Source organism: Coenobita brevimanus, chromosome 57, assembly GCF_032717465.1.
Source record: "Coenobita brevimanus isolate Jiangsu-jjx chromosome 57, ASM3271746v2, whole genome shotgun sequence".
Classification (NCBI taxonomy): Eukaryota; Metazoa; Arthropoda; class Malacostraca; order Decapoda; family Coenobitidae; genus Coenobita; species Coenobita brevimanus.
This window is the reverse complement of record NC_137010.1, coordinates 4,421,485-4,445,484: the sequence shown is the minus strand read 5'-3', so window position 1 is coordinate 4,445,484 and position 24,000 is coordinate 4,421,485. Positions and strand designations below refer to the sequence as shown.

Below are 24,000 nucleotides of genomic sequence, written 5' to 3'. Positions count from 1 at the left end.
ATCTTAATCCCTGCAGCGGGAGGACCTCGTACATTTATTTTTTATTTACTCATTTATTATTTATTTACTACCACCAGAAGATTATAGTCAGCCTGGGGAAATTTGGGGGAGAGGATAGATACGGCCTTCAATTACCTCCTCACTACACGAGGTCTCCAAAGTTAAATAAAATAGTGCTAATAAATCCACGCTGATCAAGTGGTAAGAAAGTGAAGCGGTGGGCCGAAAGGACGCGAGATCAGAACAGAGCTAGTGGAGGGAACCGTTTGGGGATTTAAATTTCGCAACTCCCTTCACCAGAGTGGCGTCTATTGTAGTGTATTATTGTAACTCCAGACGGCTTTACTTAGTTTAGAGACTTTTCGTGATGAGTTACATGTTGCCTTCATACAGCTTCCCTACCCCTTCACTACTAGAGGTATTTCCGACTTTGAATAAAATCGACTTTATAACAAATTTCGCCCTCTGACTGAAGGGTTGTCGAGTTGATTACACACACACACACACACATACACACGTCCTGATCATGGTTGTCCTAGCATGTTTCGGTATAGACGGTACGGCATAAGTACCCAAGCAGTGACATGTGTGTGACGCCATCAGACTCCCGTAGGAGGACTACTAAGCCTCAGGGAACGGATTATCTCGTCCACACCCCCTCCACACACACACACACACACACACACACACACACACACACACACACACACGGGCCAGTACAAGCCTGACTCACTCCTGTAAAGATACAATTAGGTAGGTAGGTAAGAACACACACACACACACACACACACACACACACACACACACACACACACACACACCCTTAGTTTAATATCAATGTGAACTTTCCCACGCGTTTCAGTCACAACTTTTCCATTTCGCAAGTAACGTTATGTGAAAGACGGACACAACAACGGGTATAAGAACACATCCAGACCTCTCACACAGATGACAGTAATGGCGCGCTGGAAAAAGAGGTCGTACATTGCCAGTAGATACGTTTTTGTGTCTAGGCGTCGCGTATTTATGTAAGGAAATTGACATGAAAGGTTTAATTAATACCTATCGATTGCACAAGGCAGCCAGTTAGTTTTTAAAAGTTCTTCTGCCCCCAAATGCGACCCAGAACATTCACCTTGCTTCCTGTTCTTTGTAATACTTGGTGAACAGAGACGTGGATACAGACTTTATCCACTAGTCTGGCCGGCTCGAGATTCAAACTCGGTGTCTTTCAGTACTTCGTTGCAAGCTGGATGTGCGACCTGGCATATGGAAATATTTCGCTGCGAGTTGAAGATAATCTAGGTATGCCAGAATATATGCGTGGCAGGAATTTAATTTACTCTGCAGTGCAAGATTTAAAGAATACCATCTATACTGCTACATCTATTATCACATACCTTACTATAACTCGTACCTCCACAACTATAACGTTAAAATGGTCATATAGCTTACCTTTGCTTGCGTCGACTCATCCACGCCACTGTCATGGCCCTCCTCTGTAAACAAAAGGGAAAGAGGCGGTTTAGTTCACTTTTCTCTCACCGAATTACAAAACTTGATTGCCGATATACTGTAATTTGTATTTTTTAAACTTAAGTACAATCGTCTAGCTTAAACTATGAAAAATGGATTCTAGGTAGACTAGAAATTTGCATGGCATAGTAAATAATCCGTAAAAAACTTGGCATTTTCCTATTAGCATATATAAATGGAGTAATTATAGAAAGGTCTAAGAAATGTCTGGACCAGGAGAAACAGAAATGCAGGAAGATGGCAAGGCATAACAAAGTAGTAGGGAAACTAATGACTAATAATTCTAAACATACTCACGGTTTATACAATATTTACAGAATAAGTTGGGGGAAAAGGAGAAACGGCAAACACTCACACACTGAAAATGGTTACCTGTCTATGGTTGTAGGGTAAACTTGCATAACACTACAATTACAACCTCTTATTCTGGGCCACCCGAGCAATGCAGATGTGTCTGTGCTACCAACAAACTCCCTTTTATGTTCTTACTTCTGCGACTCCAGTTCTTGTTCTGTATCAACTAATTTTCGTTGTGTTCGTTAAAATTTAGCTTTCTGATGGCCGTTGTCCCAGCAAGCTCGAAGTTCGAATGATCTCAAGCTCGCAGGAAGAGAAGTAGATGAAAAACATAAACTTGCACCATGCTTAAGTTGCCATAGACTTGAGCAGAGAGGCCATGGAAACTTCCTCTGACCTTGTGTGAAGGAGAGGAGTGTGAAGTCAGGTGGAGAATTTGATTACGGGTTTAAAAAGAGGATATAATACTTCTTTAATGGCTGCTTTTAGGAGCTTTCGGAGAGACACCGCCTAATACCTTTGTGGCTACTGTGGTGGTGGCGGTGGTTGTGGTGGAGGGCAAGGGCATGATATTAGAAAAGAAAAGACTTGCCAATGCTAGACTATTATAATAAGTTTAGAAGTGCCTCCCATGGGGTGACTTGGTAAGTATAAACGTCCGGTGGTAGCAAGAATGTATACCGGTCATAATGCATCGTAGTGAAATTTTACTACAAACTTTCAACGAGCACAATCACGAAAAAAAAAAAAAAAAAAAAAAAAAAATCAGATGCTGTAATAAGGTACCTCATATTATACAATAGACTGCCAACAAAAAATGACGCGATACATTTTAAAATGAAAATGCACATATTTTTACCAAATCCCTCCACCACACCACATCCTATGCTGTCCTACACATACTGTATATACCTACCATACGTCAGTGGGCTGGTTATACTCAAAGTAGCGAAAATTTTTACATTCAACAACATACTGTCATTTGCTGAACTGGATATCACAAGGGCAACCAGTATATATCTTATTATTGTTATTACTGACCCGTAACTTTTAGAACTAATCGAATTTCTGAAACACTTACGAAAAGATTTAGTTCCACACATCTTAGAAATCGCTGTGTGTCCGAAACAAGGTTGTCTTCCAGTAAAATAAATGGCCGGCAACCAAATCTTCCGCCTACTGTTGCGTCAAGCAGGCGAAAGCTGGGTGCACCAAGCACAGACGTACCCTTGTGTAAGTTATGCACCATACACGTTGTCGTAATGGTGAAGAAACCCTGAAACTTCGGATAGGGTCACATTCTTCTCTTTTTCCGCCAAAAATCTGAGGTGCTAACTAAATAAGAGCTACAAAGTGCAACAATATGTCTGAAAAATGTATGTATGGAATCAATCTAAATGACAAAATCTATGCACTGATATCTTGGTGGCGATAAAGTTGGGAGTTCAAATATTTGGCGGAAAATTTGGATATTTTCATGACGTCAGCCGAAATTTCAGGATTAAGTAACATATATAACACAACTAACACACTCTTAGGTGATAGGTAATGAGACAGGTCCTGAGCACGTATAGAACAGGACCACGGTACATAAATACAGTAGAACATGAGGACAAAAAGTCAAAAGAGTTCTTGAATGACGTGCAAGATGAAGAGGTTGCGTTCTCTTCCACGATGCAGAGAGTGAAGCCAAGCACTTGTAAGTTTCTGGTGTGTGATCCTCTGTTGTAAGTGAAGGCCAGGGCACTTATAAGTCACTACAGTATTTGCTAAGGTATATCTTGTGTCAGCATTGGTGGGGAGGAAGGGACGGTCTGGCTCTCAACAAAACGTGATATTCCAACTTTTTGTGCTAACATCTTCCAATTCAAATATTTGTGTAATTTGAACTTCGCTGGAAATTGATGAATATCTGATGGATATATCAATGTTTATCTAAGGTTTCAAATAATTTTAATATAATTTGTGTAACACATGATATTTCTGAGTAACACTTGATGTTTTCAAGGGTCCAAATTGATTTCACCAATCCTTAACCGGCATTCCGGTCCTTTTTTGAGAATTCAATTTCAGAATTGTTCAGCAAAGTGATAAATTTTAAATGCACAGTTGTTAATAAAGGGTCAGTCTTGGAGTGTTAGAGGTTGTTTAGTCCAATTCCAAAAGTTTTGTTCCTTGAAGTTACGGATCGACACTAATTTAGTGTCCAAAATTTTGAAGTTCGATTTCCTCCTTGTTTGATGCCCTTTGGTGTGTTCTCCAATAATCAGTGATGAGGAGAACACTGTCACATGTGCAGCCTAGCTTATACATCAACACAGGAGTGGGGGGGAGATGGTACAGTACAGTACAGTGGGTTACAGTACTAACACAAGATATAGGAGGAAGGAGGTAGTGCACAGAAGAGGCTACACTAACAGAACAGAGCTAAGCATCTGGCAGTAGGCTAGTGTACAGGTTGTGGTAGTTTTTATAGTAGTGGTACCTGGAGCAGTGGTAGTTGAGATGATGCTGGTGACTATAATTGTGGTAATGGTGGTGTGATAATTGTGGTAGTTGTGGTGATAACTGTGGTAGTTGTCTCAGCAGTGGCAAGTGTGGTAAGTTTACTGGTGGTGGCTGGTTGCAGGTTTAACTGTGGTGGTAGAATAATGGTGATATTTGTGGTGGTAGGATTAACTGTGGTAGCTGTGGTGGCAAGTATAATGGTGGTAGCTGGTTTAACTGTGGTAGTTGTGATAGTACGTATGGTAGCTGTGGTAGTAGGTTTAACTGTGGTAGTTGTGGTAGTAGGTTTAATGGTGGTACTTGTGGTAGTAGGTTTAATTTAGTAGTTGTGGTAGCAGGTTTAATGGTGGTACTTGTGGTAGTATATTCAACTGTGGTAGTTTTGGTAGTATATATAATTGTGGTAGTTGTGGTGGTAGGTATAACTGTGGTAGTTGTTGTAGCAGGTTTACTTGTGGTAGGTGTGGTGGCAGATTTACCTGCGGTGGTAAAATAATGGTGATAGTTGAGGTGATAGGTTTAACTGTGGTAGTTGTGGTAGAATGATTAATGGTGGTAGTTGTGGTGGCAGGTTTAACTGCGGTAGTTGTGGTGGCAGGTTTAATTGCGGTAGTTGTGGTGGCAGGTTTAATTGCGGTAGGTGTGGTGGCAGGTTTAATTGTGGTAGTTGTGGTGGCAGGTCTAATTGAGGTAGTTGTGGTGGCAGGTTTAATTGTGGTAATTGTGATAGTAGGTTTCACTGCGGTAGTTGTGGTGGCAGGTTTAATTGTGGTAGCTGTGGTGGCAGGTCTAATTGTGGTAGTTGTGGTGGCAGGTCTAATTGTGGTAGTTGTGGTGGCAGGTCTAATTGTGGTAGTTGTGGTGGCAGGTCTAATTGTGGTAGTTGTGGTGGCAGGTCTAATTGTGGTAGTTGTGGTGGCAGGTCTAATTGTAGTAGTTGTGGTGGCAGGTCTAATTGTGGTAGTTGTGGTGGCAGGTTTAATTGTGGTAATTGTGATAGTAGGTTTCACTGTGGTAGTTGTGGTGGCAGGTTTAACTGTGGTAGTTGTAGTGGTAGGCTTAATTGTGGAAGCTGTGATAGGTTTAACTGTGGTTGTTGTGATGGCAGGTTTAATTGTGGTAATTGTGATAGTAGGTTTCACTGTGGTAGCTGTCGTGGTAGGTTTAATTGTGGTAGTTGTGGTGGCAGGTTAATTGTGGTAATTGTGATAGTTGGTTTCATTGTGGTAGTAGGTTTAAATGTGGTAGTTGTGGTGGCAGGTTTAATTGTGGTAGTTGTGATAGGTTTAATTGTGGTAGTTGTGGTGGCAGGCTTAATTGTGGTAATTGTAATAGCAGATTTCATTGTGGTAGTAGGTTTAGATGTGGTAGTTGTGGTGGCAGGTTTAATTGTGGTAGTAGGTTTGATTGTGGTGGCTGTGGTGAGAGGTTTAAACGTGGTAGCTGTGGCAAGTTTAACTGCAGTTGTGAAAAAATCTAAAATGATGATAACGTACGTCTGGTGGCTGTGGTAGATACTGTGGTAGTAATAGGTGTGGCTGTGGTAGTTGTAATAGCAGCTAGTGAATGATAGCAGATTGTGGTAGTAACAGCTATACTTGTGGTAGCTGTGGCAGTAGTGGTGGTAATAGATAACAACTGTAACTGTGGGTGTGGCATGAATAGTTGTGGTAGCTAGTTGCAGCATGTTTGTGGTAGCTGTGGTGGAAATACAGGCTAGTAATAGTGGTAGCTAGGGTGCGGCAACATGGCGGCGGGCGGCGTCACTAAGCCAGGCCAAAAGTGAAGCAATGAAGACCCCATATTAGCCGTCCTGTCTTCCTTCCCTGTTCTCTCCCTCTCTTTTCTCCTCTTCTCCTTTCTCTTCTCTTCCTCCTTCCCCTCCTACTTCCTCCTCCTCCTCCTTATCCACTTTCCTCCTCCTCCTCTTGCTCTCTCCATTCTTATTTTGGGGAGAGAAACAGGCAAAATATATGATCCGTAAAAACCGAGATGGTCAATTTGGAGAGAGAGAGAGAGAGAGAGAGAGAGAGAGAGAGAGAGAGAGAGCCGGAGCGTTACCATGGCGACCCGTAATAAAAACTGACCATCTCCGCCATTTTGGAGCAAACAAGGTAGACTAAGTGGGAATATCTACCCCACTTAGCGCACATGGAGCCAAAATGGAGACAGTCCAGTTTCTAGCACTGAAGTCTTATTTTCGCGCTAATCAAGTTGCAACCTTACTTTTAAACCTCGCGCCAAAACGTTTCAGGGTTCCATTATGCTTGTTGATGGTCAGCTAAAAGCACACATATACCTGCCCGACCTAAAGAGATGCTTTCGTAAGGGAAATAGTGGTTGAATAGGACTCAGATTAATGCCTATTGACTGCACGAGTATAATTTGTGTATTATAAAGGACACGGACTCGAATTCACTCTTAAAAAAGCAAATACAGTACTTTTTACGCTTACAGACACAGTAAACAATAGTATAGATATTTAACTAGCTAAGCCGAATCAATATTTACTGTACTAACAAATATGATAATTTACACTGACTTTTCCTCCACAGTTTCATGTCTCAAAATAGCTTTACCATGAAATCCGGCATATCGGATTAAATCCTGCCTTCCTATTGGTTCCCTGCACGTCGCTCGATGATGACGCCACGGAGGCATCATCAACGGGCGAATATGACGTCATAACTGAACGGGACAGAAATATCTTAATCTTATTGGCTGCAACTGGAGCGCAAAAACGTTGAAAATGCATTACACTCCGGCTTAGGTACAAAAAACTATCGAAAGAAGAGAAAAATAGAATAACTGGATGAACAGAAGACAGAATGACAAACAATTAGAAGAGATGTTTGAGATGAATAAGAATAAATAGAGGGAGGAAGACAGGGACGGCTATTCTTCCTCCTTCCCACCTGTTCTTCTTCTTCGTACCACCTTCCTTCCTCTCTTCTGTGCCTTCTTCTCCTTCTCTTCCTTCTTATCCACCTCTTCCTCTTTACCTTCCTTCTCTTCCACCTTTCCTTCTTCCTTGCTCTCTTTTTCCTTCTTCTCGTCCTCCTTTGTTTCCTCTTCTGTCTTCTCTTCCGCTTCCTTCTTGCCTTTTTCTTCCTCTTCCTTCGTGCCCTTTTCTTCTTCCTCTTCCTCCTTCTTGACTTCGGCTTCCTCTTTTCTCTTCTCTTCCTTAGGCTCTTCTACCTTCTCCTCTTTCTCTTCTTTTGCTGCCTTCTCCTCTACTTTCTTTTCTGCCGTGTCTACTTTTTCTTCTACTTTCTTTTCTACTGTCTCTACCTTCTCTTCCACTTTCGCTTCTACCTTTTCTACTTCTACTTTCTCTTCTACCTTACCTACTTTCTCTTCTTTATCTACCTTTTCCTCTACTTTCGCTTCTACCTTTTCTACTTTTTCTTCTACCTTAGCTTTCTCTTCTACCCTAGCTTTCTCTTCTGCTATATCTACCTTATCTACTTTTTCTTTCTCTACCTTTTCGTCTACTTTCTCTTCTACCTTCCCTACTACTTTTTCCTCTACTTTCTCTTCTACTTTTGCTTCTACTTTCTCTACTTTTTCTTCTACTTTGGCTTTCTCTTCTACTTTTGCTTCTACTTTGGCTTTCTCTTCTACTTTTGCTTCTACTTTGGCTTTCTCTTCTACTTTCTCTACTTTCTCTTCTACTTTCTCTACTTTCTCTTCTACTTTGGCTTTCTCTTCTACTTTTGCTTCTACTTTGGCTTTCTCTTCAACTTTGGCTTCTACTTTCTCTTCTACTTTGGCTTTCTCTTCTACTTTGTCTACTTTCTCTTCTACTTTGGCTTTCTCTTCTACTTTGTCTACTTTCTCTTCTACTTTGGCTTTCTCTTCTACTTTGTCTACTTTCTCTTCTACTTTGGCTTTCTCTTCTACTTTGTCTACTTTCTCTTCTACTTTGGCCTCTACTTTGTCTACTTTCTCTTCTACTTTGGCTTTTTCCTCCACTTTCTCTTCTACTTTGTCCACCTTGTCTTTCTCCTTAACTTTTTCCTCGACTTTTTCTTTCTCTTCTTTGGGCTTCTCTTCTACTTTAGCTACCTTTTCCTCTACTTTATCCACTTTCGTTTCTACTTTCTCCTCTACCTGGGCTTTTTCCTGTACTTTCTCTTCTGCCTTATCTACCTTCTCTTCCACCTTTTTTACTTTCTCCGCTACTTTCTCTTTCTCCTCCACTTTTTCTACTTTCTCTTCTACCTTGGCCTTCTCTTCTACCTTTTCTACTTTCTCTGCTACTTTATCTACTTTCTCCTCCACTTTTTCTACTTTCTCTTCTACCTTGGCCTTCTCTTCTACCTTTTCTACTTTCTCTGCTACTTTATCTACTTTCTCTTCCACTTTTTCTACTTTCTCTTCTGCCTTGGCCTTCTCTTCTACCTTTTCTACTTTCTCTGCTTTTTCTACTTTCTCTTCTACTTTAGCCTTCTCTTCTACCTTTTCTACTTTATCTACTTTTTCTTCCACTTTGTCTACCTTCTCTTCTACTTTAGCCTTCTCTTCTACCTTTTCTACTTTCTCTGCTACTTTATCTACTTTCTCTTCTGCCTTTTCTACCTTCTCTTCTGCCTTTTCTACCTTCTCTTCTGCCTTTTCTACTTTCTCTTCTACCTTTTCAACTTTCTCTGCTACTTTATCTACTTTCTCTTCTACCTTGGCCTTTTCTTGTACTTTTTCTACTTTCTCTGCTACTTTATCCACTTTCTTTTCTGCCTTTTCTATTTTCTCCGCTACTTTATCTACTTTCTCTTCTACCTTGGCCTTCTCTTCTACTTGCGCCACCTTTTCTTCTACCTTTTCTACTTTCTCTACCTTCTCTTCTACTTTCTCCATCTTTTCTTTCTCTTCAACCTTAGCTTTCTCTTCTACTTTCTTTTCTACCTTCTCTTTCTCTTCTTTGGCTTTCTCCTCAGCTTTGTCTACTTTCTCTTCCACCTTTTCCTCTACTTTAGCTTCTACCTTCTTTTCTTTCTCATCTCCTTTATCCACTTTCTCTTCTTCCTTGTCTACTTTCTCTTCTACTTTGGCTTTCTCTTCCACCTTTTCTACTTTCTCTGCTACTTTAACCTTTTCTTCTACTTTCTCTACCTTCTCTTCCACCTTTTCTGCTTTCTCTTCCACCTTTTTTACTTTCTCTTCAACCTTTTCTACTTTCTCTTCAACCTTTTCTACTTTCTCCTCTACTTTCTTCTCTTCCTTCTTCTGTTCCTCTTTCTCTTTCACATTACTCTTCGCTTCCTCCTTCTCGGCTACTTTTTCTTCCTTCATTTTCTCACTTTCCCTTTCCTCCTTGGCTCCCTTCTCTTCCTCCTTCCTCTTACTCTCATCCTCTTCCTTGTCTTCCTTCGATTCCACCTTTTCTTCCTTTTTCGCCTCTTCTTTCCCACTCTCCTTCTTGCTTTCCTCTTTAACCTCTTCTTTCTTCTTGGTTTCCTCCTTCTCTTTTCCCTGAACCATACCCGCCTCTACCACCGCCTCTGCGCCTTCTTCCTTTCCTTCCTTCTCATCTTTCTCCTTCTCCTCTTTATCGTTTCTCTCCTTCTCTCCTCCCTCTTCCCCAGTCCTTCCCTCTCCCCCGACCACACTATCTTTACTACCTGTTGTCGCTGGCGTCTGCTTCTTCTCCTCCTTTCCTCCACCGTTCGTCGTTTCTTCTCTTCCGTTATCCTTCTCTTCTTTCATTTTCCCGCCTTCTATTACCGATCTATAGTCCATTTCGGCATCTAAGTTATTATCGCCTAATTCCTTTTCAATCACTATCGCTACCGGTGATTTCACTTCGTCCTCTCTTTGGAAGCTTTGGTCAATATCTAGCGCTTTCGAGTCCTTTCTAGCCACTTTTTCGTCAATTATTTGTCCATTTTTATCACTTTTCCCGTCTTTCGTGTCTTCACCCGTTATTGTCACCGTCGTCGTCTGTACGGGGCTCGCTGATTGGTCCGTCTTCGCTGGCAAGGGTGATGACGTAATAGTTGGGGATGGCGTAATAACTACGTCATCGTTGTCATCGTGTTCCCGCCCATTCTGTTGGTGCTCTCCCATTGGCTGGATCATCGCCGCGCCATTTTGCTGCTTCCCCATTGGCTGGTCCTTCTGTTTACCATCCATCACAGCAGTACCCTAAATGAACAGACACACATACATACATACACAATTTTAGGCCCAAGTAATTAATTACACATGAATTTTAGCTAAAACTTCATGACTACCCGACTTGGTTAGACATGCAGCCTTATTATTACATTTCACAGGATTTATGATCAACTGTTTCTCGCCACTATAAAAAATGGAAAAAAGGATAAATCTTGGTCAGGCAAGGTTAAATTAGGTGGACTGGGTGAGGACAGGTTACATTAGGTGAAGTTAGAGGAACTGTTTGATGAATGTGGTGCAGGAATGTCAACTATTTAATGAAAAATTGACTAAAACTTTTAAATTTTTGAAAAATTAAGGGCGTGGGGGATGCTGCTGTGCAGGGTGCCGCATTCTTGAACTTAACCATTCAGTACGTAACAAAACTCTGTGACCAGAGAACGGAAGTGGGGTTAAATCAGAATTTAAAAACATAAACACTACTTTTCAATTGTGAACCCGCCATTTTGGGAGTTGAAGTGGGATATGGCAACTACGGGTGAACGAACGTATTTATTTTCAGAATTTTGTCGCTTTTGTAACTAATTTTCATTATTTCCTTGAATAGTTATGGACATTTTGTTCGTAATCTGAACCTAGGCCTACTTGTAAGAAACATCTGGTGGCAAATGAAACAGAATATCAGGTCAACAACCCTAACTGGATCTTAATCATTTCGGTGTATTCTGATTCTTACACACAGTTAATTTGTTCATCATCCAAACACAATTTTCACAAGCCAGAAAAAACAAAAGAAGCAGTGGTCAAGTAAAGAAATGTACTGCTGATTTCACAGACACAAGTTCCGAGCATATCAGTTGCAAGATTCAAGTTCGTTATGACCATTCCATCACTGAGATCAGTTATTGAGATGAAAATAAAATCTGAGTTCCATAAAGGATCAGATATTGTAATTCATCCTGTCTCATCGTGCCAAGTGATAACCGGCATTTTTCTCCGTCATCCAAAATAAATTAATAAATAAATACAAACACTGAGATACACGGAATACTTTAATCCTTGCTGCACCACCGTATACAATTATGCATCCGTGGACACGCAACACAAAAATGGTAATGGCAGTTTAAATGGGATATTCCGACACATAACTTAATCCCTCATCCTGACGATAAATTTAAGTTGAAATAAATCAGTTTATCCTAACTTGTATTGCATTACCACTGACTCGCGTAAGGTTAGACTGGCTAACTCATCATTTAAAGTCAGTAGTCCTGACTTCACGTTAAAGATGAATTTTGTTCTTGCTCGCTCCAGACAAATAAATTCAACTTATACCTTTCGAAATGGATGGGTTTGATTTTGCCTTCATGAAATCTTCTTACGAAACTGCCGAATAATATCTGAACTGATTCGGTCGGTAGCAGAAAGAACAAATATTATGAGAAGTCCCCAGGATGAAATGGCAAACTGGCTAGGGCGCCGAAATATCCACGATCCACTCCTGTTTGTTGACATGACACACTTCCTCAAACCGCCACCAGGTGTCTTATAATTTTGCCGATGGGTTATTTCTGTTTTCTGGTGATAATTGGGTGATTTTATTGGCGTTTGGATTACGTTTGGTGGATAATTGTGTCTGATGGTGCTTGGATAATATTTAATAGTGAACAGTAAAGTTTTGGTGGTGAATGATTGAGTCTGGCCGTGTTTGAATAATGTCTGATGGTGTTTAGATGATGTCTGGTGGTGTTTGGATGTCTGATGGCGACTGAGGGAAACGGAAGGGAGGATAAACAAGGTGAGAGAGAGAATGGGAGGTGGGAAGGGAGGGGTCTACCTATGGGGGTGCGGGGGTGGGAGTCTTACCTGTGTGGGGGCGGGTGGGAGGGGGTCACCTGCCCTCACGCCCACACCTGTGTCCATCTCGCAGCTGTGGGGAGACACACCTGTACATCGACACACCTCATCATTACCTACACACATGCCTTTTTCCTACACACCTGCTAATTACCCAACCTCTACACCTGTTCGTCTTCACATCTGTCTTTAAACACCTGCATATGTCCACTTCCGTCTTTACACACCTGCTAATTAACTTATCTCCACACCTGCCAATTGCTGTATCTCCACACCTGTACATTTCCACACCTGCCACTTACTCTGCCTCCACACCTGTCTACACACCTGCCAATTATTTCATTTCCACACCTATACATTTCCACACCTGTCTACATACCTGCCAATTATTTTATCTCCACACCTATACATTTCCACACCTGTCTACACACCTGCCAATTATTTTATCTCCACACCTATACATTTCCACACCTGTCTACACACCTGCAATTACTATCTCCACACCTGTTCATTTCCACACCTGCTAATCATCGTATTTCCACACCTGCTAATTAACACATTTCCACATTTCTCCACACCTGTTAAAACCCAATATCTCCATCTTTGCCTCTGTATACCCCTCTTCTCCACACCTGCCGTCTGTCTTAACATCTGCACACTTACACCTGTTTTCTCCCCACAACTGTTAATTACTGCATCACCACACCTGCTAAAGACTCCTTTTACCTGCAAACCTGCTAATGTCTTCACAGCTCCCTCATCCACACCCCTCCACACCTGTTTCTTTCCTTCACACCTGTCCCTTTCCTCCATACATGTCTTTCTTTAACATCTGTCTTTTTCTTCCACACCTGTCTCTCGTCTCCACCTGTCTCCTTCCTCCACACCTATCTCTCCTCCACATCTGTCTCTTTCCTCCACACCTGTCCCTTTCCTCCATATCTGTCTCTTTTTTCCACACCTGTTTCTTTTCCTCACACCTTTCTCTTTCCTCCACACCTGTCCCTCCTCCACACCTGTCTCTTTCCCTAACACCTATCTCATTTCTCCACATCTGTTTCTTTTTCCCCACACCATTCTCTTTCCTCCACGTCTGTCTCTTTCCTACACACCTGTCCCCTTCTTCCACACCTGTCTCTCTCTCCTCCACACCTACCGAATCTCTTTCCTCAGCACATGTCTCTTTTCTCTACAACTGTCTCTTCCCTGCACACTTGCCTCTTCCCTCCACACCTGCCTTTTCCCTCCACACCTGTCTCTCCTCCACATCTGCCTCTTCCCTCCACACTTGTCTCTTTCCTCCACACCAGTCTCTAACATCTTCCTCTTTCTTCCACACCTGTCCTCCACACCTGTCTGTCTCCTCCACACCTGTCCCCTTCCTCCACAACTATCTTTCCTCCATACCTGTCTCTTTCCTCCACACCTGTCACTCTCTTCCACACCTGTCTCCTCCAACGTGCCCCTCTTCGCCACACCTGCCTCTTCTACATCTATCTCTCTCCACCACACCTGCCTCTTCAACATCTATCTCTCTCCTCCACACCTGTCTCTTTCCTCCATACCTGTCTCTTTCCTCCACACCTGTCACTGTCTTCCACACCTGTCTCCTCCAACGTGCCCCTCTTCACCACACCTGCCTCTTCTACACTATCTCTCTCCACCACACCTGCCTCTTCTACATCTATCTCTCTCCTCCACACCTGTCTCTTTCCTCCATACCTGTCTCCTCCACACCTGTCTCCTCCAACGTGCCCCTCTTCACCACACCTGCCTCTTCTACATCTATCTCTCTCCACCACACCTGCCTCTTCTACATCTATCTCTCTCCTCCACACCTGTCTCTTTCCTCCATACCGGCTTTTTCCACACCTATCACTCTCCTCCACACCTGTCTCTTCTCCACACCTGCCTCTCCATAAAATCTCTTCAGAATTATAAAGTATATACAACGTTTTGATAATACATTACAGATAATTATATTTATCTAGGTACACATATCTATCTATCTAACTCTATCTATCTACCTATCTATCTACTTGTGTCTGTCTATCCATCCACCTACCTATTCCTATCTGTCTGTTCATTTATCTATCTACCCATCCATCTATCTATCCGGGTGTCTGTCCATCTATCTATCTGGGTGTCTGTCCATTTATCTATCTACCCATCCATCTATCTATCCATATTTGTATCTATGTGTATATCTACCAACCCATCTATCTATTTACTTCCTATTTATATTTAGGCTATCTGGTAGGAAGATTTCTCTCCCTCCCTCCCTCCCTCCCTCTCTCTCTCTCTCTCTCCCTCCAAACTATTGCTTCCTGTGTTTCTCTTTAAGCTCTGACCTCTCCCTGACTCTCCCCTCCCCCTCCCCTCCCCTCCCCTCCCCCTCTCCCCCCAATCACTCACTATCTCACTCCCTTATTCACTCTTACTCTCACTCACCCGTTCATCCTCTCTCTCTCTCTCTCTCTCTCTCTCTCTCTCTCTCTCTCTCTCATATTAAGTTGAGAAAATAAAGTTGCAATCCACTTTTAATTTTAAAGAATATAATAAAGAAAGAGAGAAGAGGAGGGGAAAGAGAGAGAGAGAGAGAGAGAGAGAGAGAGAGAGAGAGGAAAGAGGGGAGGGAAAACGAGAGGAAAAGAGGCGAAGAGAGAGAAGGTAGAGAAGGAAAAAGAGGAAAGAGAAGGAAGGGAAAAAATGCGAGTGGAGAGAAATGAAAATGTATATACATAGAGAAGACAAGAAAAAATGGCAAAGAATAAAAAAGAAGAGGAAGCTTGGGTGGTGTGTGTGTGTGTGTGTGTGTGTGTGTGTGTGTGTGTGTGTGTGTGTGTGTGTGTGTGTGAGAGAGAGAGAGAGAGAGAGAGAGAGAGAGAGAGAGAGAGATTCCTGGAAGGAGAGGAAGGCAGAGAACGAGGTGGATTAGAGGGGGAAAAAATATAAGTCTCCGGTAACGACCTACCATACTTCATTTTCTTTAAGGGTCGCAAACAGGCTGCTAGCGTAATAAGGTTCTCTCTCTCTCTCTCTCTCTCTCTCTCTCTCTCTCTCTCTCTCTCTCTCTCTCTCTCTCTCTCTCTCTCTCTCTCTCTCTTTCTTTCTCTCTCTCTCTCTCTCTCTTTCTTTCTCTCTCTCTCTCTCTCTCTCTCTCTCTTTTTCTCTGCCAGAGCTCATCAGGGAGAATAAAAGCCTGCCTATGAATATTTGTAAGCGCTCCCTTCATCAATTCCTCCCTCCCTCTCTCTCTCTCCATTTTCATCAATCCCTTCCTCCCTGTAGCTTCTCCCTTATTTTTTCTCCCTCCTAGCTCTCTCTCTCTCTCTTCCTTTCCTCCCTGTCTCCATGTTTTTTCTCTCCATCCCACCCTTCCTATTTTTCTCCCTTCCTCCCTAGTTTCCTTCATTCCTCCCTTCCTAGCTCTCTTCCTCCATCCCTCCTCCTTAGTTTATTTCTTCCTCCACCTCCCATTTTCTCTACTTTCCTCCATTCCTATGAGTTCTTTCTCAATAAATTACCTCCGTCCCCCCTACCTCCTTCCCTCCTTCCTTCTTTCCTTCCCTCATCCTTCTCTCCCTCCCTCCCACATTTCTCCTCCCTATCAGCCATCAAAGGAGAGTAAACACACTATTCTCTCTCTCTCTCTCTCTCTCTCTCTCTCTCTCTCTCTCTCTCTCTCTCTCTCAAAGCAATATAGGAGCTGTATCCTAGGAGAGTAATACAACTCTCTTTATAACTGCTAATGATAGGTAATGAGAGAGAGAGAGAGAGAGAGAGAGAGAGAGAGAGAGAGAGAGAGAGAGAGAGAGAGAGAGAGAGAGAGAGAGAGAGAGAGAGAATGGAGTATTTACTTTCCTTTAACGGCTTATATGGAGAGATAGATAGATAGATAGATAGATAGATAGATAGATAGAGAGAGAGAGAGAGAGAGAGAGAATGGTGTATTTACTTTCCTTTTATCGGCATATATGGAGAGAGAGAGAGAGAGAGAGAGAGAGAGAGAGAGAGAGAGAGAGAGAATGGTGTATTTACTTTCCTTTAACGGCTGATATGGAGAGAGAGAGAGAGAGAGAGAGAGAGAGAGAGAATGGTGTATTTACTTTCCTTTAACGGCTTATATGGAGAGAGAGAGAGAGAGCCTGCGTGCCCATGAGAATTAAAGAAAAGGCAGGGCAAGCAACATGAGAGATAGGCCGTCAGAAGAAGACAGAGAATGTGAGGAAGCCAGAGTGAGGAGCCAGAATGTGTGAGAAAATGTGAGCAAGGAAGGGAGAGAGTGAGTTGGGGAATGTGTGTGTGTGTGTGTGTGTGTGTGTGTGTGTGTGTGTGTGTGTGTGTGTGTGTGTGTGTGTGTGTGTGTGTGTGTGAGAGAGAGAGAGAGAGAGAGAGAGAGAGAGACGATGTGAGCGAGTGAAATGAGGAAGTAAGTGCGTGTCAGGGGGTGAGATAGTGGGAGAGAAATCGTGGGAATGTGGGAGTGAGGGAGTAGGAAGAAAGAGTGGGGAAAAAGTGAGAAAGAGTGAGAGAAAAGTGAGCAAGAATGAGAGAAACGGAGCAGGTGTGTGAAAGTCAGTGAGAAAAAGTGAGCGTCTGGGAGAAAATGAAAGTGAGAAATACTGGATAGTGTGTGTGGAGGAAAGCAGACAGATGAGAGAGAGAGAGAGAGAGAGAGAGAGAGAGAGAGAGAGAGAGAGAGAGAGAGAGTCTATACCATTCCCACCCCACCACCACCATCACACACTACGTGAACATGAAGTGTACTGTCACGTGAATTAATAACAGAATGCGTCTGATCACGTGAAATCAAATGAAGTGAGACGAAAATGCTGATAATTACGTGAAAATCAATGAACCCTGGAAAATTACGTGAAAATAGATAGGGTACAGAAAATCACGCAAAAACGAATTAGAAAACTACGTGAAAATAGATAGTAAACAAAAAATCACGTGAAAATAAATGATACAGACTATTACGTGAAAACAGATCAGATAGAGAGAATCACGTGAAAATAAATGAGGTGGAGAAATTCCCGTGAAACTAAATGGAACACCGGAAATGAAGTGAAATTAATTGAAAGCACGTGAAACTTAGGATTATTACGTGATAATTAATAAAAACACAATCTCTGACGTGAGAATAAATAAGAGTTGGTTACAAGGCGTGATAATAATTGAAGGTACGTGAACACATAAATCACGTGAACTTAAATATAATAGCGCGATAATAACTACCTACTTAGAGTTACGTGAATAAAAAGGAATAACGTGATGGGATAATTTATGAGATTATTGAAATTTACGTGGAAATATATGGTTATACGAGTAACGTGAAAAGAAGTTAAAATACACAAGATGAGGCTATCATTAACTGTCCTAAAATTACGTGAAAATAAAGTATGAAAAACTACGTGAAAACAGAAAAAAAACAAATGAATACAGATAATTGAGGAAACAAATAAAACTACAGAACAATAGCCTACGTGAAAATAACTGAATATACAGAAAATTACGCGAAAAGAATTGAAAATAAAAATTACGTGAATCAATACAAATTCACAATTACGTGAAAATTACAATAGGGCACGTCATAATAATAATAATAATAATAATAATAGCAATTCTAATACTAATAATACTACTACTAATAATAATAAAAACAAAACCCATGAATGAAAGTACAGTACAATGAAGTGGAAATTAAACAATGTACAGAAAGAAAATACAAAAGCACGTGAAAACAGAATGTTAGATGGCGATATACCAAGGCACGTGAAATTACAGAAAGGTACGTGAAAACTACGAATTACGTGAAAATATAACTGGAATTGGTAAATGATCAAAGGAAAATATACCAGCTTATGAATGACGTAAAATACAGTGAAATGCATACATACATACATACACATACATACACACATACATTCACACACATATATACATGCTTTAATCCTGACATAGATATTTCCAAACACCCTAACATATATTTCATCTCTCGTATCATACACACATACTGTACAAACATACTGTATACATAATCATATATACATACATACATATACATATTTACGTACACATATATACATACATACACAGATTGTATACATATATATATTTACATACACATATATACATATACATATTTACATACACACACACACACACACACACATATATATATATATATATATATATATATATATATATATATATACATACGTATACATACATACATATAAACATACACATATACTGTATACATACATACATACATACATCATCATCATATTCTAATCCTGTGTTACCCCATGAGGAGCGTAGGAGCCCGGGGATAGGCAAGTTGGTCCTGACAATTAAGATGAGTGACCAGCCTCATTCTTCCCTGAGTGGCATTACGTAAGCAATAAACCCCAACCAGCCCTTGGATATAAACCTACAGTACACAGGCTCAATCCGATAGGAGCGTCTTAATTACCAGGCGCCATAATTTGGTTATATGGTTACCACCCAGCATAGTTAATGGTTTCCTGGTATACAGGAAATCATTTGGCTTGTCACCCAGTGTAGAGTCACCCATAGGCTGAAGCAAGAGGAAAGATGAAGGAAAGAATGAAAGACAGAAGAGGGAGTGTAAAGTCACCAGCAGGCAGAAGGAAAAGGAAAGAATGAAGTAAAGACAGAAAAGGAAGGAAGGGAGGAAGAAAGGAAAGGGCTGTCACCCGAGAGCAGCACTACATCGAGTGAGTGGATTGTGAGCGCCCCCACCTACATACATACATACACTGGTATATATGTACATATAATCTCTTCCAGAACTCAGGGAACGGATTAACACACATTTTTAGTACACAGATCTCTCTCTCTCTCTCTCTCTCTCTCTCTCTCTCTCACACACACACACACACACACACACACACACACACACACACACACACACACACAGCTGGTATACATGCAAAACTTCAATCAGATTCGTGTATGCAGTTTCACACACACACACACACACACACACACACACACACACACACACACACACACACACACACACACACATTTCTATATCATTAAATTCCAATACTCACAAATTTCAACCCACGCAAATTCCAATGCACGCAAATTCAAACACTATTAATTATCATAATGCACGCAAAATTCCTGCACTCAAATTAATACACACGTTAAGTTTCATGTGTGCCAATACGTACACACAAACTCTCGCACACACACACACAGATTCGTACACGTAAAAATTCACACACCAGTTAAGTCGCACATACAGAATCGTACACAAGGTTATTCGTACACACGGAATTCGCACATGAGTTTATTCGTACACACGCAAATACACACACACACACACACATTCCGACAGGCAAGGAGTTCATCCATCCATTTATCTATCGATCTATATTTATCTAGCTACTGCCTGACGCGGCATCCAGTGAGGGGTGACCACGACAGACAGGACTTCTAGGCGTTCGTCTCTGCTCAGTAACGATCCCTCTTCCCACCTCTCTCTCTCTCTCTCTCTCCATTCACTCCACACGGCCGAATACATATATAAAATAAACAAAACAAAACAACCCACCTACGAATTCGTGTCTTAAGCAACGAACAAGGAAATCAAAGGAGGAAGAAAATAGGAAAAGAAAAGCAGTAAGAAAGACCAGTACGAAAGGGAATGATCAAGTGCGATGAAAAAAGATATATTCAGGTTTCGATTTTTTTTCATTCGGTACAGTATAGTTTATCCTCTTCCTGCTTCTCCTATTACTCTTCTTATTCTTCCTCCTCCTCCTCCTCCTCATAATCATAATCATCATCATCATCATCATCACCGTCACCATCCTCGTCCTCCTCTTCATCATCACCATCACCGTCATTATCCTCTTCTTCCCCTGCTCCCCTTCCTCCTCCTCCTCCCCCTCCCCCTCCTCCTCCTCCTCCTTCTCATCATCATCATCATCCAGGTCCCAACTCTTGTACAGGATGAGAGGTCGTCACTGATTAGGGACTAAATTGCCTGTACGTAATTTTTTGTCTAGGCTACCACTAACTAGATGCGGTGTCAGGCAACATATACATACATACATGAGAGAGAGAGAGAGAGAGAGAGAGAGAGAGAGAGAGAGAGAGAGAGAAGGAAGGATCCAGAAACTAGAAAATGGAACACACACACACACACACACACACACACACACAAGCAGCAGATCTATCATTTGAGTACCCAGCGAAAAAAAAAGACTATATTCGCCCATCACGCAAACCTTCGAAATTCCCGGTATTAACGGGGCTCTCCTTATACAGCGCTCTTGTGTGTTGCGGGTACGGTCTAGACTGCCTTTGAGAGGAGTGAAGACATACATAGCGCTCTTGTGTGTTGCGGGGACGGCCTAGACTGCCTTTGAGAGGAGTGAAGACATACGTAGCGCTCTTGTGTGTTGCGGGGACGGCTCTGACTGCCTTTGAGAGGAGTGAAGACATACACAGCGCTCTTGTGTGTGTTGCGGGGACGGCTCTGACTGCCTTTGAGAGGAGTGGCCATTTTTAAGTTGCGCTCTTGTGTGTTGCGGGTACGGCTCAGACTGCCTTTGAGAGCAGCGAAGACCTTTTTTTTTTTTTTTTTAATAAGCTTACTAATTAACCAGGCACTCAGTGGATATAAATAAAAAGACATTATGAAGACTGAAAAAGAATAAAGGATGACGTAAACGATGCAAGGTAAAGACTGGTAACGCTGCCCAAGCCGTACCCGCAACACACGAAAAGTAGACCATCAGAAGTAAAAAAATAAAATAAAACAAAATAGAAATCAATGGATCCTTGTGTACAAAAGGAAAGAAAAAGCCTCAGATATAATGCTTATCGACTATACGTGGGTCATTGAGGCTGACGATCAATTTTTGCTGAGTCTCAATTTTCCCCTAGACCTAAGACCACAACAGAAGAGGACTTAAATTCAAGCTTATCAACAGTCCAAGAGTAATTAACCCTATGATGGCCAAGATCCTTACACACACACACACACACACACACACACACACACACACACACACACACACACAGAAACAAGCATTGTCAAGAGTTAGTAAGCAAAGAACCCTCGAGCGTTTCGCGACTATGAGCCAGCAGGCGGAGGGCGGTATGTTACGTGGCCTTCCAGCAATATCCCCCACACAGGAACCCTGAACACTAATGAGTTAAGGCAATAATTTTTCCCCCCAGTCTTCTAAAATACGACCCGCAAGAGTTGAATTTATATCCAGCTCCCCAGATGCGAAAGGAAGTTGGAAAGCAGGGAAGTCATTAGCATAGCCACGTCACTACACAAGAATTAACGAAGACGGATAATAGGAAGAAAACCAGAAAGGCAGTCAACAGAACGCTTACTTGGCTTTCACCACACCATGCAGAACAGTTATTTCTGGTTTACTATAATCCTTTCACCTTAACTTGGCCCAGACTTTCATCCTTCTGTACCTTATTTCACGTACCTCAGGGACAGAAGTAGATAATGCTACGGCTCTACATCCTTTCCACGGCACTTAATTGTGACCAGCATCATATCTGTAAATTTATTGTTACAACTCAGCATTGAAGACGGATAGACGGCTTTTCAAAATCACATCTGAGTAATGAGAGTACAGTGTTTGTGTACTCTGACGTTGTATAGAGTTTTCGTGTACTTTGACGCGTTATCACCAAAACCTTCTGGCCTTTGGCTCCTTCTTCCTTGCATAACAAAACAAATATCAGCTCACATCATCCTTGGGCCCAGTAGGAACACAAATAAAATTCACTATATAACGCCCATTCGTTCCTCTGTAATATATTGATTAGTAATACGCACACTAACCTCTTTTTACTCTTAACTCTGCTGAAAATCGCCGTCTCTCCGTCCTGAATGCTAAGTTTTAACAGAGAATTTATACTACAGTAGAATACGGCGCCAGTCACGAAGAAGTGCTATGTAAAGAATGTAGAACCGTACTCTACTCTACCACTAAAGTACGTGAAATAAGCTGAAAAAGGACGAAAAATTGGGCCAAGTTAGATTACAAGGAGTATAGTCGAAAAAACATGACATTAACCCCTCCGTCCATGAAACAGATATCGCTGTATTAAGTTCAAAGTGAAGTTTAGAGATCGTAGTCTAAAACCATCACGTTCTCAGGGGACGGGCAACTCCAGGCTCTTTCATCTCAGGGGGACATGAATCAGAGGAGAAAGGAAGCCCACGACACAATCCTCCCCCCCCCACCCCTCTCTTCACCCCCTGCAAATCCCTTTCTTCATGACGTGTGAAGTAAAGAAGGGGGGGTTCAGAGGGGGGTTCAGAGGAGGGGTTCAGGGGGGGTTCAGAGAAGGGGGGTTCAGGGGGGAGTCAGCTGCACATTCTCACCTCCATCACCTCTATTTTACGACAAGAAGGATGTGTGTGTGTGTGTGTGTGTGTGTGTGTGTGTGTGTGTGTGTGTGTGTGTGTGTGTGTGTGTGTGTGTGTGTGTGTGTGTGTGTGTGTGTGTGTGTGTGTGTGTAGGTGTGGGTGCGTGACATTTGGGTGACATTTGTAGGTCATTCTTCTCTTTCTCCTGCTCATTGTGATCTTCTCGTACTCCCCCTTCATCTCTTTCCTAGTTCTCTCTCTCTCTCTCATACCTCACCTCCTCCTTCTTCCTCCCTCCTACTCCACCTCCTATGTCTCACGCTCCTTCCCCTTCATCTCACCTCTTCTCCCCTTTCCCTCTCTTCTTCCCGCTCCCCTTCCTCTTTTCCTCTCCTTTCTACCCCTTTCCTCTCTCTCTCCTCCTCCTCCCTTACCTCCTCCACCTACCTCTCCAACCTCTTCCCTTCTCCTTTTCTTCTCCACCTTCCCTCTCCCTCCCTGCTTCTCCCCTTCTCATTTCTCCTTCTTCCATCCCCCACTTGTTCGTCCCTCCTCCTTTCGTCTCCCCTTTTCCTTCCCTCCTCTTCCTCCCCTCCTCATCCTCATCCTCCCTCCCTTTCCTCCTCGTCTCCTCCTACCCACCAACACATAATGAGTTTCTATAATTGTTCCTGAGATGTCTGTGTCTGTATGTGTGTTTGCATGTCTGTCTTTATCTGTGTGTGTGTGTGTGTGTGTGTGTGTGTGTGTGTGTGTGTGTGTGTTTCTATATTGTCTTCAGTAATAATAATACTGTGCTCACTATAACTAGGCGTAAAACTGCCATCTCTCCATCATGACTATTAAGCTGTAGCACAAGATTTACGCTGTCAAGTGATGCTAGTCACGAAGAGGTGCTGTGGAAAGGATGCAGGGCCACAGTATAATCTTATTCTAACACTGAGCTAAGGGAAACACGCTGCAAAAGGACGAAAATCTGCACCAAGTTAGAATGAAGGGACTATAGTTATCTCCGCCAACGAAGTTGGAGGAGGTTATATATTCACCAATGTTTGTCTGTTTGTCCACACGATATCTCTAAACGTTGTCGATGAATTTCAATGACATTTTGTGGAATGGTGGGCCATGGGCCAAGAAAGAATTGGTTAAATTTGGGGGAGAATCCGGACTCTACGTATTCCACACAACATCTCCACGGGTCCGGATCCGGACTCTTGTTTGTGCGTTGAGTGCCTTCTTGTTTTTTTTCTTTTTTACTGTGTCTTAAGCTGCTCCTCTCCCTGCTTTCTCTT

General features: G+C 42.1%; 1 protein-coding gene across 1 annotated transcript in view; it reads right to left on the bottom strand.

The window, feature by feature from the left end:
- The window catches only part of LOC145402209 (uncharacterized), a 52,292-nt gene extending 39,911 nt beyond the window's left edge, over positions 1 to 12,381 (bottom strand). The window contains exons 1-5 of the mRNA XM_080274328.1: positions 12,325 to 12,381; positions 8,944 to 10,485; positions 8,584 to 8,904; positions 7,257 to 8,505; positions 1,456 to 1,499 (exon numbers count right to left, since the gene is read on the bottom strand). Coding sequence (XP_080130454.1) covers positions 1,456 to 1,499; positions 7,257 to 8,505; positions 8,584 to 8,904; positions 8,944 to 10,485; positions 12,325 to 12,381 — 3,213 coding nt within the window. The remainder of the gene's footprint in view (positions 1 to 1,455; positions 1,500 to 7,256; positions 8,506 to 8,583; positions 8,905 to 8,943; positions 10,486 to 12,324) is intronic.
- Positions 12,382 to 24,000: the final 11,619 nt, after the last annotated feature.